General features: G+C 35.1%; 1 protein-coding gene across 2 annotated transcripts; it reads right to left on the bottom strand.

The window, feature by feature from the left end:
* Positions 1-1,069: 1,069 nt before the first annotated feature.
* On the bottom strand, positions 1,070-12,399 carry LOC132057556 (uncharacterized). 2 transcript variants are annotated; one of them, XM_059450212.1, is made up of 16 exons: positions 11,877-12,399; positions 9,317-9,418; positions 9,105-9,171; positions 8,812-8,993; positions 8,116-8,376; positions 7,462-7,545; positions 7,333-7,380; positions 7,171-7,235; positions 6,114-6,162; positions 5,689-5,965; positions 5,038-5,159; positions 4,499-4,579; positions 3,204-3,278; positions 2,303-2,403; positions 2,046-2,196; positions 1,070-1,603 (listed from the first exon to the last, which is right to left on the bottom strand). In XM_059450212.1, exons 1-16 carry the CDS (start codon positions 12,273-12,275, stop codon positions 1,406-1,408), a joined length of 2,262 nt encoding a protein of 753 aa, XP_059306195.1. In that variant the 5' UTR covers positions 12,276-12,399; the 3' UTR covers positions 1,070-1,405. The 2 variants fall into 2 exon arrangements, with proteins under 2 accessions (XP_059306195.1, XP_059306235.1); XM_059450252.1 differs by lacking the exons at positions 9,317-9,418; positions 11,877-12,399 and adding an exon at positions 9,263-9,281.
* Between the last annotated feature and the right edge of the window lie 238 nt (positions 12,400-12,637).

Raw genomic sequence — 12,637 nt, forward strand, 5'->3', positions numbered from 1 at the left:
AGTCACTTTCTCATAGTAATTTCTATTTTGAAGTAAAAGAAATAGCTCCGTACATGTTTTTTTAACTCTCATCATCTAGTGATCTCAATTTTCACTACTAAATAAATTGTCAATAATTACGCACACAGTTAATTCAAATGTGTTGAAGTTTAAAAAATGATTTGGTCCACTTTGGGCATGCAGTCTTTAGGTTTAATGCATTTACTTTAGTGGTCTTACGCTTGAATCAGCCTTGTCTAGGACTTCCAACATCGACTGAGCTCAACTGTTTTGCCTCAGGCAAATACACTCCTCCCTTTCTTAAATATTAATGTATCGATAATATGATTAAGTTTGTAAGCTTAATTACTTGCAAGAAAATTGTTAAAAGTTTCGTTAATGTGATAATAATGTTTAAATGTTGGTTCGGAGTAAGCAATACGAAGCTAGAAGTAAATATAGTTGCAAGGAAAATGACTTTTGTCTATAAATTTTTGGGGAGATACTATATATAGACATTCGAGTTAGGTGTTCGCCTTTCCTCGAAAGAGAGCTTTCACCCCCACCACACGTGCAGGTGCGACGAGTTACTTGATGTCCTCGTGTCCTTGGGTACCATTTATGATAAGTAGAGTGGAAGTAGCTAGGCGGATTTCAACGCTTGTTGCATTGAGAATGTCACAAGAAATTAGAAACGCCTACTGTAGTGTATAATTAATTGACGTGGCCTTCGTGGCACTATGGGGCCCTGACCTTTTCGTGTTGAACTACTATATGTTACAAAGATACCGATATGCAAGTATAGTAGGGTAAAAATTTACTCGGCACCTGATGTTTATACCAACCAATTGATGCAAGACAAGTGTAACATACACTACATTAAGTTTTAACCGCTAAAGTTAAATTGCCTTATTTAGATTGATGTAAACACTGAATTCTGGTAAGTATTTACTGGGTAAAGTAGGTGGATTTGTTACATTTAAAACAACTACTTTTGTTCTTGTATTGGAGAAAGAACATTCCACTCTCATTCGTCTTTATAGAATCTAAGCCCTGATCAAGCTTTAAAGCTTGAGTACAACAAAAAGACTTACATATGAACACCTTTCAGAACTTTGACAAGCAATCAGATTTTATCCAATGTACATATCAATGTAAACACTAATCTTAAATCTGAAGGCATATAAATATCAAACTCGCACGGATTAGATCCGTGTTTCAGCATAGGTAGAAGTACTTAAAAAGAAGAAATATGTCGTTCAATTGGTAGCCTCAACAGGGATGGCCAGAGGCAGAGCCAGGATTTGAACTTTATAGGTTCTACCTCGGGCCGAACCCGTACATCTTTTAGCTCTGCCCCTGGGCATGCTAATGACCAGCAACAATGACGGCTTGCAACATGTTGTAGCATTCATCAGAGTGTAAATCATCTCAACCTTTTGATCTTGTTAGTGGCTTCCGATATATTTTGGCCCCAAGAGGAGTTTTCTAGGTTTAATAATCTGGCAAGTTGTTGAGAAGCCTCGTGAAATTTATCCTCCACGGTACACGTCTCTGTCTTAAGAGCGAAAATAACTTCGTTGACATCTTCGTCCAGCTGAAGGTGGAAGAGGTGAGGAAACACCTAGAGAAATAACACACAATTTGATTCGGATAAAGCATCTAATGTCGTGAGCTTAAGCTAATTTTATCCAAAAAAAAAAAAAAAAAAAAAAAAAAAACTCTCGGCCAATGGCGCGACTCGACTGTTAAAAAGTGCTCTATCGATGATTTGTTATCAAATCGAAAGCACCAATTTATCAAATTTGGGCAGCAGATTATCAGGCTATGTTGCTCGGACTCTAAATATGTTGCGAGCGGATCCTCCAAAAGTACTATATTTTTGGAGGACCCGACATGGGTGCGGCAACATTTTAGGAAAGTCCAAGCAACATATTTATCAGGCTGGTAAGCGAAGTCAAAGTCATATGATAAGGCAACTAAAAATTGTGCAAAAAGCTTTTAGTTGAAGGACAGAAGCTACTATGTAATTCGCAAACTCGTGTGAGGGACAGTTTAATTCTCACCGATTTTAATTTGGAGTAAATAGAATCCTTGATGGCTTGTGACCTCGATACCAAGTTTATGACAAACAGGCCTTGATCAGAAAGAGAATCTTTTGCTGCTGTAAGGAAAGACTCTTCTACGAAGTCTGCAGCAGGACAACTTAAACCAGAACTGCCAAAAAGATAAGAAGTTCAAAAATTAGCTACATGACATGGTGATATAGCGAAAAAAGGAAAGAAGTATATAAGATAAATAGGTGGTGAATAGGCTCATTTACCTCGAGTCTGAAGAGTCCACATCAACGATGAGCATGTCAATTTCTTCAGTGCTTTTAAGTGCTGCATCCTTGACATACTTTAAACCATCTGTCACATGTACCTGAAACACCAGAGACATTGAAAGGTGACGGTTATAAGTTCTAACGAGTATCTGATTCCTGAGTTAGGTCTCTTATATTATTTATAAGAGATCATTTTGTTCTCCCATAAAGGGAGCATAACCCTAGGTGTTAGTCAAGTTACAGTGGAGCAGGGTAATTCACTAATGCTCACATAATATTAAAAAAATTATAAGGTTTGATTGGCTTACATTCCCTTAGCCTTAAGCACAGAGATATAATGCCATGGCACAGGTGACCGAATGTAACATAATGATTTTTAAAATCAAACTTTCATCATTGAACCTCTAAATCAAGCTATTTTATTCACCTTGTAATTTTAATAAAAAGTAGTTACAAAGAAGAGTCAAACATTAAAGAAAGAAGCAGAGGTGCTTTGAGAGCAAACAGTGTTGTCTACAGAAGTTCAAGATGAATTGTTTAGGTCTTTATTACTTTTGGTGTAAACAAGTAGTTTTAGTGCAAACAGAAGATAATTTTGATGTTTTGGATTTACTGTAAAAAGGAAGATCATGTAAGATACAAGCTGTAAGATGGATACATAGATTAACTGTTACCATTCTCCAAAACAAAACAAAAAAGGAGAGGGAGAGAGAAAGAGTCAAACATTGATTGAAAATCTCTCCGGTGATCTTGAATGAATGTTGCATTCTTGCATCATCCCATTCAACACTTGCATTTAGTTGTTAACTTATTAACCGAAGAATAAGCAAAAGAGAGGGGAGAGGAGAGAGGAGAAATAACATTAGTAAGAAAGGATGGAGTGAAGAATGTTAGTTACCTTTAAACGTTCATCATCTCTAAAATCAAAATACTCTTTAGCAAGATCTACAACCACAGGATCTAACTCCAAAACCTGTGAATGTCATTATGAGCCAGTTTGGTAAGAAAAAATAATAATAACTAACAATTGGAAAAACAAATATAACTTATAAAAACGTATAAAGATTAACCACAACCAATATTTTTTTTATTTTTTTTTGTTGATAAGTTATTAACCACAACCAATCTAAAGGTTTATCTTCAGTTAGACTAGTCATATTTCTTAACGTTGGTCATGTTGCCACTCAGTTGACTATTCATACTTCTTTACCACATGGAATTGGCCCCTGTAAATATACATCAGCAGGGATTTGCCTTCTGGGTCGAGCTCGTCGCACGGGGCTTGCCTAGTGCGGGTTACCTCTCCTGTGTGGTTTGCAAGCTATTGCACAGGAGCTGGGTTTACCCTGTGCGCACCCAAAGGGTAGCGGCTGCGGGTTCCCATGTCATCAAAAAAAAAATATATATATATATATATATATATACATCAGCCAGGTTTGGGACTTTGAGTACTCATACCAACTCGGAGCTTGGAGATGGCAGAAGGCTTAAGTTTTGGCATGATAACTGGTGCCGGAAACAATCATCTCAAACAAGAGTTTCCCTTCAGCAGGTTAGAACAGGAGCAAATTGATCCCTTGAAGGAAGATTGAATTAGATGGAAACACAGTACGGGAGGTGACTTTACTGTCAAGGATTGATATTCCATTCTCGTGAGAGAAGATGACATTACTGATAATTGGCCATGGTCCATGAAAAATCATTCGGGAAAGTAAGGCCCCTTTGAAAGTTAGTTGTTTCATATGGTGCTTAATATGAGTCCTGATGAGTCCTGCCTCACGCAAGATATTCTCTGTGTACCAGTATAATTAACATAAGACTGTATGGATTACAAATAGATATACATTCTTCGGTCCCCTACTGTGCATTACCCTCAAGTACACGAGTGAGTAAATATAAATATCAGGTAACATGGACCTTGATGTCGGAAATAAAGCTAAATTCGCATTGTGTATGGTGAAGGCCGCGAACATGTTCAATTACGAGTGTTTGTAATTCCACATTGTGTTACTTGGCATATTAACCCTTATTTCCTTTTTCCATTATAAGTTCTGCTTTCACATCATTTTCTTTTCCATCCTTTTACAACTCAAAGTTGGACCACAGATGAAAAATTGAGCGTCAAAGGTACAAACGGTACAGGAAAAAATTAAAAGGCAAACATAAAAGTCACATTTATGTGACCCTATTTACCGTGATCTCTGCAAAAGTCAGGTGCTTATGTAGAAACATGGGAAGCAATCCTGCTCCAAGACCAATTACTACTGATCTCACCTGAAAGAGGGAAAATTGCAGCTTTAGCTAAAGCTATATTCTAGTTCATACATGTTATGTTCTTATCAATATGGACAAACATGTGGGCGGGAGGATGACTATTTATTTCTGTTCGTTCAGTCAAGACAGATTTTGAAATTCTATTAGAGTACCTTTATGGTTCTTTTTCCTAACTTTGCTTTGCAATTATAATAATGAAAAAGGGCATGATGTGCAGTCTAGCACAATAAATTCGATCAGTACCATTTATGTTGGCGTGGTTCTGATTTCTTATCTTGTTTATGTTACGTTTCCTCAGCAACCAATTAATTAGTACTCTAGTATGATATGAGTGCTGCACTGTTGCTTAACCTAATGTTCTGTCAAGCTCTACAATGTGTTAGAGATGTTGGTATATAATAATGTCAAAAATCTTATGCACAAGTCTCTTTTAAAAAAGATATAAGTTGACTTCTTACCATGCCTCCTGTAGATGCCAAACCATCCAAATGAGAAGATATCAATGTAAAACCGGAGATAATTCCAGTATGATATGAACTAGCCAAATAACAGTGGTCAACTTTCAAATCGTTGCTCAATCCTGTAAAAGAGTTAATTTAATTGCACACCATACTGAAACTCAAACTTATAATTGATGCCTCCAAATAAATGTCACAAGTACAATGAAATGGCTCTAGTTCTCCTTCCCCCCACCAACTCCTATTTTCACTCCCTTTCTTCCTTTGGTAGTTTGCAACTTCATTACGAGAAAAAAAGAAAAGAAAAAAAAAAGGTAAAAAGATGTTTCTTTGTGAGAGATTTTGTCTCAAAACTAGTTTTATTATTCACAAATTATTAACTCTCTTGAAATGTCAAAGTTTTCCCTTGTTATATTCCAAATAATATAAAAGACCAGTAATATCAGTATTCATCACACGGCTTACAAACAGATTTTAATTTTTTACATTTTTCTACAATTTAATTGGAACATATCTCTAACTCCGTCTAACAAAATAACACACCAAATTTCGGTACACAGTTCTATTCGGAACATGTCACATAAATTAGCATTACTGCAATGTTTTAATGTAAACAAAGAGGTTTTGAAGTATGAAGGATCATAAAGCTACCATCAGATGACGAGACATTAGAATTGGATCTTTTCGAATTTCCTTTCTTCTTGGATTTTGAAGATGACTGGCCTATCTTCTGATTAATATCAGCTATAGTTTTCGGTGATCCTTCTCTTGATAGCACAGCCTCAGATTGAACTAAACTCTCCGTTCTTTGGAAAGTGAGTCGACGAAATATCACATCCGTAGAGTCAAAGAGACGGCTGATATTGTCATCAACCTTCTCATAGATCACATCATCTACAATAATAGGACCAGTCAAGGGAGATGTGATCTACAGAAGACAATGGAGTACGAAAAATAGGTTAAATATTAAGGTGAAAAGATTTTCAAAAAGGCAAAACCGTTTAAACAATATAATATGTTGTGCACCTATTAAGATAAATTCAAATTTATAGTTATTCAACTTAATTTTCACTGACCTCTCGAACAATTTCCCGCTGCTTGATTCCATCACCTGCTGCCATAAAACTGAGAAAAGTACAAAAAACTTCTGTAAAATTTCCCAAATTAGAAACACATATGAGAACAAAACTTGGGTAAGCTTAAGTTTATTTGCTCTTTCACTGTTGGTCCCCAACTACAACATGAAGGCAAAATTATCTTAAGAATTTCAGTAAGAATATAACCACCTTGGGAGCATGTATCCTCCCACCGTAAATTTTATTATTAACAATCCACTAGGGGGTCTGAAGACCTCCCTGAGGCAACCTACAGATGCCCTCATCTTCCGAGTAATGTATAACGAAAGGTTAACAATTTCTTATTGAGCACCTTATGCAAGAAATACCCAAATTATTTTCTTAACCAACGAAATTGATGAAGCACCAAGGGTTTGCTAGCTCGTATAGAAAATCTGTTGAGCTCAAGATTTCTAGAAAAACATTTTTTGGTCCACAAAGATGGCTATTAGAGAGCTATCAAGCTTATTAGGAGTTTGTTATTTCCTCATCAATAGAGCTCTACACGGAGAGTCAGAGACACTAAAATCTCATTGCTATGTAGCCAAAGTTATTATTCGCGTAGTCTGTGAAGCACTAAAACAGTGTTGGACATTACTATATCTGCGCTTTTGGGAGGTAACATGTACTCAGTGAATTAGTCAAGAGCACACATCAGCTGGCCTGTATACCAACATTTATAAATATAAAATAATAAAAAAGAAACTAAAACAGCATTGGACATAACAATGGAGACACTAAAGACTTACATTTATAGCTTGAAAGAACTGTCTTTATTTGTATAAAGAGTTTTGGGATTGCAAACTACACTAAAAACTAGTTGAATTGATTGATCAGACATTAGACCACTTTCTACCCATTCTACTCTATATATTTAGGTAGCTATCTTTGGGTAATGGCTAATAAAGGAGCTATTCACAAGTTAAAATCAAGAAATTCCCTTAAAATTGAAAACCCATTCAATATCAAGTAAAGGGAGATGGCTAAAACTAAAGGTAAATTATGAGAAGTAACTTACGGTATCTGAGCTTCATCATCAGAATCTCCCGGTGCCAATTGCATTACTAGAGGAGATAGATCTTTCTGAGCAAGAAAAAGAAATACGCAGCTAAGCTGACAGGAAATCACTATTTTCATCAACTGATAAAACAACATATTAACAAAATCTAGCAAAAGTCACCTGGATATCATCCATACTGGCGTCGGAATGGCTAGAATCCAAAAAAATCTAAGAAAACAGAATTCACTCCATCAGAGTTTTACAAAGATATCAGGAATAGTAAACAAGAGTATTTCAATGAACAAGTACCATTATTAAACGAGCAGCCTTAGAGCTTTCTACAACCACCCATTGTCCTTCTTCTGAAGAGAACAGCCATTCACGAGCTCGAGTCTGAAATCTAAGCATCAGTTAAATTCTTACACTTCTCAAAAAAAGACTAATGAACATGATCTAAGAACTCAGTACATACAAACATAATATCAAGATTAGGTCGACGGTCCAAATTTTCGTTTTCATTTCCATTTAACAGCAAGTCTACTGGCAATGCAAAAATGAACTATTCATAAACAGACAAAAAAAATAACAACAATTTACTTACTGAAATACAAATTCATAGGCCAAACTGGGAATATTATAACACAATACAAAATTATGTCAGCCTCCCAAACCAGGAATATTATCATCCGTCCACAGAGAAGTTCTGACTGTTGCACTTGTCAGAAAATTAGATAGACGAAAATAAAAAAAGTACTTATCTGCACCATCTATTTCTCCAACAGTGTTCATTGTACCAATTTCTGACTCATTAAAAAGTGAAACTAAAGGGTATCTTAAGCTTTTGTTCATAGATAATACACCGGCTAACAGAAGAGAAAAGGAAACCCCAACAGAGGGATCAGCTTAAAACTGGAAAAATATAATGATTTAACGAGCAGTTTGATGGAAGTGGAAGAAACAAACCTTTGGAACGAGAAACACAGCACAACGATATGCAAAAGGTTCCAAATCTTTTCGCGCATCAAGAAGCACAGCTCTGTAACAGAATAGTGAAACCCCAAGTTCACCTAAACTAAGCTGAACTCTACGACTTGGACGAAGCTCCGCCAGATTCCCCTCAACTCCGATTTTCAAGTCTTCTAGTGCATAAGTTATATCAGAACCACTGGAATAATCTGCACAAATTTTATTTTCATCTTCAAGTGCTTGAAAGAGTCCATGAACCTGTAAAGTAAAAAGGATAGCATCCCAAGATCTCATGCTGTGAATATATAAGCATGCTTATAGCCTGTTTTGGCTAAGCTTTTGGAAAGGCAATAGTGTTTTTTTTTTAAAAATGCTTACTATATAAAGTTGAGGTTTTTGGCAAAGCTTTTAGAGAAAAATAAGTGCTTTGGAGCAGTAGCAGAAGATGTTTTTCATAAGCTAAAAAAAATAGCTTTTCTCTAAAAGCACTTTGGAACATTGGCCAAGCACAAAGTTCTGCTCTAATATTGGCAAAAGTGTTTTTCAAGTTAATTAGCCAAACACAAACTGCTACTCTCCAAAAGCACTTTTTCAAAAAGCACTTTTCAAAATAAGCAGATTTTAGAAGTTTAGCCAAAGAGATTATTAGTGAGCCAGCAATTAAAATTATCAGAAGGGGATGAAAGCCTTTACCTGGTTCTTTGGACCACCAAAGGATGACTGATCAACAGTTGACAATATTTGGCACAACGATGGAGAATTGTCTTTCTCGGCTACCACCATAAAAGTCTGTAGGCTCGACTTGTCAGATGGTTTCATAGCAATGGGATGAATCTCCATCTTCCACCCATACCGAAACTTCGGGAAGAGTAAACCTTACAAGAGAAGGATTAAGCAATAGACTGATCATTCTTGAACGCTGCATGGTATAGATTGAATAACAAAGAGCAAAAATGCATAAATATGCGAGGAGACATTTTGATTACCTAATACATGAGATTCAGCCAAAGTGAGGCAAATAAATCTCCCCCCAACTTTTAGCAATCTTTTAACCTAGTCAGTTTAAGGACATTTTGGCATGAGTCAGAACATAAAACACTTCATCATTTGCCTAATAGAAAGTGATATTATATTGAGAACATACATAAAATGAGTGTAATGACAAAAAAATGATAATCAAGTTTGATTTTTAGAACACCTCAGACAAATACTGAGTTCCTAACTTTGATCCAAGCTCAGGCTCCATTAAAGCATCCAATCCTCCCTTGTCAAGAATCACGCCAAAGCTCTCGTTTGCAAACTAAAAAATAACAACAATAGTTTAGAGAAGAATATAGTACAAAACAGAGAACTATTAGACAAGAGAAACATCTTGCAAATTAAGTAGCATCCTTGACAAACAGCCAATAAGCAAGCACCATTTGCACCAGAAATAGGATGTGGCAGAATATTTATGTCTGCAAAGCAAAATAAAGTACTCAACCATCTGTAAAAATATTCAATTTTTTTCACTTACCTTCACCTCAAAATAAAAATAAAAATTCAATTTTTCCCCCTTTTTTTTTTTCACTGGTTTCTTTTTATAAGTGAGAACATTCAATCTCTCTAAAAACGATACCTTTATCCCAAACTTGGTAGTTACACCATTATATCATTGCAGTTTTAGTACCATCAAATGCTTAGATTTATGTCATTATAATAGGGGAGTGAACTCTTGGACAATATAATTTGCTCAAATCCTCAATGGACCAAGATTAGTGAGAACTTGGGGTGGGCGTTCGGTTCTTCGGTTTGGTTTTCTCAAACTTCGGTTCGGTTCTTCGGTTTTCGGTTTTGGGAAAGTGGGTACAGAACACCGAACCTAATTAGTTCGGTTCGGTTCAGTTTGCTAATTCGGTTTTTTTGATATGGGCCTGATTAATGGGCTATTTTGTGTTTTTCTTTAAAAAATGGACTACAAAGTTACAAACACAGCTATTTTTCTCCATTGTAAATCATAATGCCATTTATATTATACTAATATCCAAACTACTCTATAATGTTTGTCACTTGCATTTCGCAAGATTCATTTATTAGAATCAGCAACTAAATTTTCACGTGTGGAAATCACTTCACTTCTCAACTGATGGCCACATATTACTAAAACAAAAATACTAATATAAAATTTTAAATAGTTAGAAGTTTAACCCATTTGTATAACTCAAAAGAAACTTGACATTAATATGTTTAATTTGATATTAGCATACGTCATACATTACAACAACTCCCTAAGGCAAATAGCAGCTATTAAGGCAAATAGCAGCTATTAATGTTATGCTAAAGAATTAAGCATGAATATACTCTTTGGGAATGATAAATAAGATGGATAATTTTAATTTTTCCTCCAGATTCAAAGGCAACTTTATCCAAGAAAACATGTAATGTTGCCGTCCCTGCATCTAATGCTCCGTGTTCTGATAAATTTATGCATTTATTGCTATTTATATCTTGCAAATTAGCTGCAAAAGCAAATCGACAATGAAGCATACACTGAAGCTAAGCGCAAACATGAAAATTTCGGTTAAACTGAAGAACCGGGACTCTAAAACCAAACTGAATAACGAAGTTTTTAAAAATTTGAAACCGAAGAACCGAATTAATTCGGTTCGGTCCGGTTTTTCGGTTCATCAGTATTTATGCCCACCCCAAGTGAGAACTGAGAACACCAAGGCAGCATTGCACAATTTCTTTCCAACATTTCATTCCGGTTCTATCGGAAACAACCATTCTATCCCATAAAGGTAGAGGTCAGGTCTGCCATCTTACCCTCCCCAGACCCCATCTGTGGGATTATACTGGGTATGTTGTTGTTTTTTTTATTTCCTTCCAGTTCAAATTCAAAAAGAATCATGCTTTAGCTAAAAACCGTTAACAAATGGGACCTTTTTCTACCATCTACTGCTTTAAAATAACAGAATTTCTCCTGGTAACAGATTTATATTTTGTGCTATAATACATCACACTTAACAGTTCATCAAAAAAAAAAAAAAAAAAAGAAGGGACATATTTTCACCTCTTGAAAGCTGAAAATGCATGATATACATTCTATAGTATCAAAAATTATAGTAACTGTGAATTCCAAACTACTTTTTGAAGCTTTTTCAGTTTTTTATAACTGAAAAGCTGAGTTCCGAAATCTTTTTAAAAAGGTTACCTTTTTCAAGATTTAACTTAAATAAACCTTCTCGCAAAAGCTCAAAAACTAAATTTGCATACTCAAAAATTCCAAAACTTCAAACAAACCCAACAACGCTTTAAGCCCAAAAAAGATTAAGACCTCAAAGTTACTCATAATATGTATATAATAGAAATAATTATGTCCTGCTACTTATTATTAGATAAACTTTTTTAAATGTTATTCCCTCCGGATAAAAAAAGTGTCCACTTATCAAGAATTAACTTTATTTTTTCAAATTTGCCCCTATTAAGTGTTACATGATCAAATCTTATATGATCAAATCCCAATACTTATTTAATTAGGGGCAGTTTAGTCAAATTATCTATTTTTGTCTAGAAGTTAGCTTGTGAAAATTACTACGTGGACACTCTTTTTGATCCGGAGGGAGTATTAAATAAACTTCTTCTTTTTTAATTTAGGTCACCTATTTTATTGAGCCGTCCTTGAGCACATCACTCCATTTAATTCAACTCATGCCAAAATTATGCAAAATTGTAACAAACAATGGGGAGTATTTCAAATGTAGCATAACAATCTTTACCTGCATATTTGTCATGTCCATAACGCGCCACTTCATAACAGGTCTGTCCCTAATATTTCTCCTCAACATATCAGAAATAACAACCTTAGAGAAATCAACATTTGTAATATTACAAAACCCCTCATCATAAACATACTCAGATAACTTCGAATTCCCACAACCTGGTACAAGAATTTGCAATTCTTTTTTTGCAGAAACGACGTCGTTTAATGTGAGGTTAGAAAGAAGTGGTTCTTTGAGCTGAGGCCAATCTGCATACCATTCAAATGCATTATTTGAACCTCTGATAGTGAAAAAATTGTCCCAATTCTCTTTGCTTGTGAAATCTGTTAAGGTTTTTAGTAAGTCTTCTTGATTTTGGACATTCTTTTGCTGTTTTTTCTTACCCATTTTGGACATGAGGTTTTGGAGAAATGATTGATTTTTTTAAGGGTTTAGGGTTTTGACAAAGGTTTAAGGTTTGATGTCTTGTTTTTGGGAAGTAGAAGGAAGAGAAATATGAGCTTTTATGAAACTAATAAAGGGCCTTTAAGCACAAAAAGATTAATATATTTAGACCATTTATTTTATTGAGTCGTCCTTGAGCTCAAAATTGATATACATATATTTATTTAGCCAACTTATTTTATTGAGACTAAAAGACTATAACATTTTCAATGTACCATAATAATCTACGTCATATTTGTCATGTCCATGATGCGCCACTTCATAACAGGTTTGTCTCTAATATTTCTCATCAACTACCTGAAATCAAGGGCGGA

The sequence above is a fragment of the Lycium ferocissimum genome, chromosome 1 (assembly GCF_029784015.1).
Source record: "Lycium ferocissimum isolate CSIRO_LF1 chromosome 1, AGI_CSIRO_Lferr_CH_V1, whole genome shotgun sequence".
Lineage (NCBI taxonomy): Eukaryota > Viridiplantae > Streptophyta > Magnoliopsida > Solanales > Solanaceae > Lycium > Lycium ferocissimum.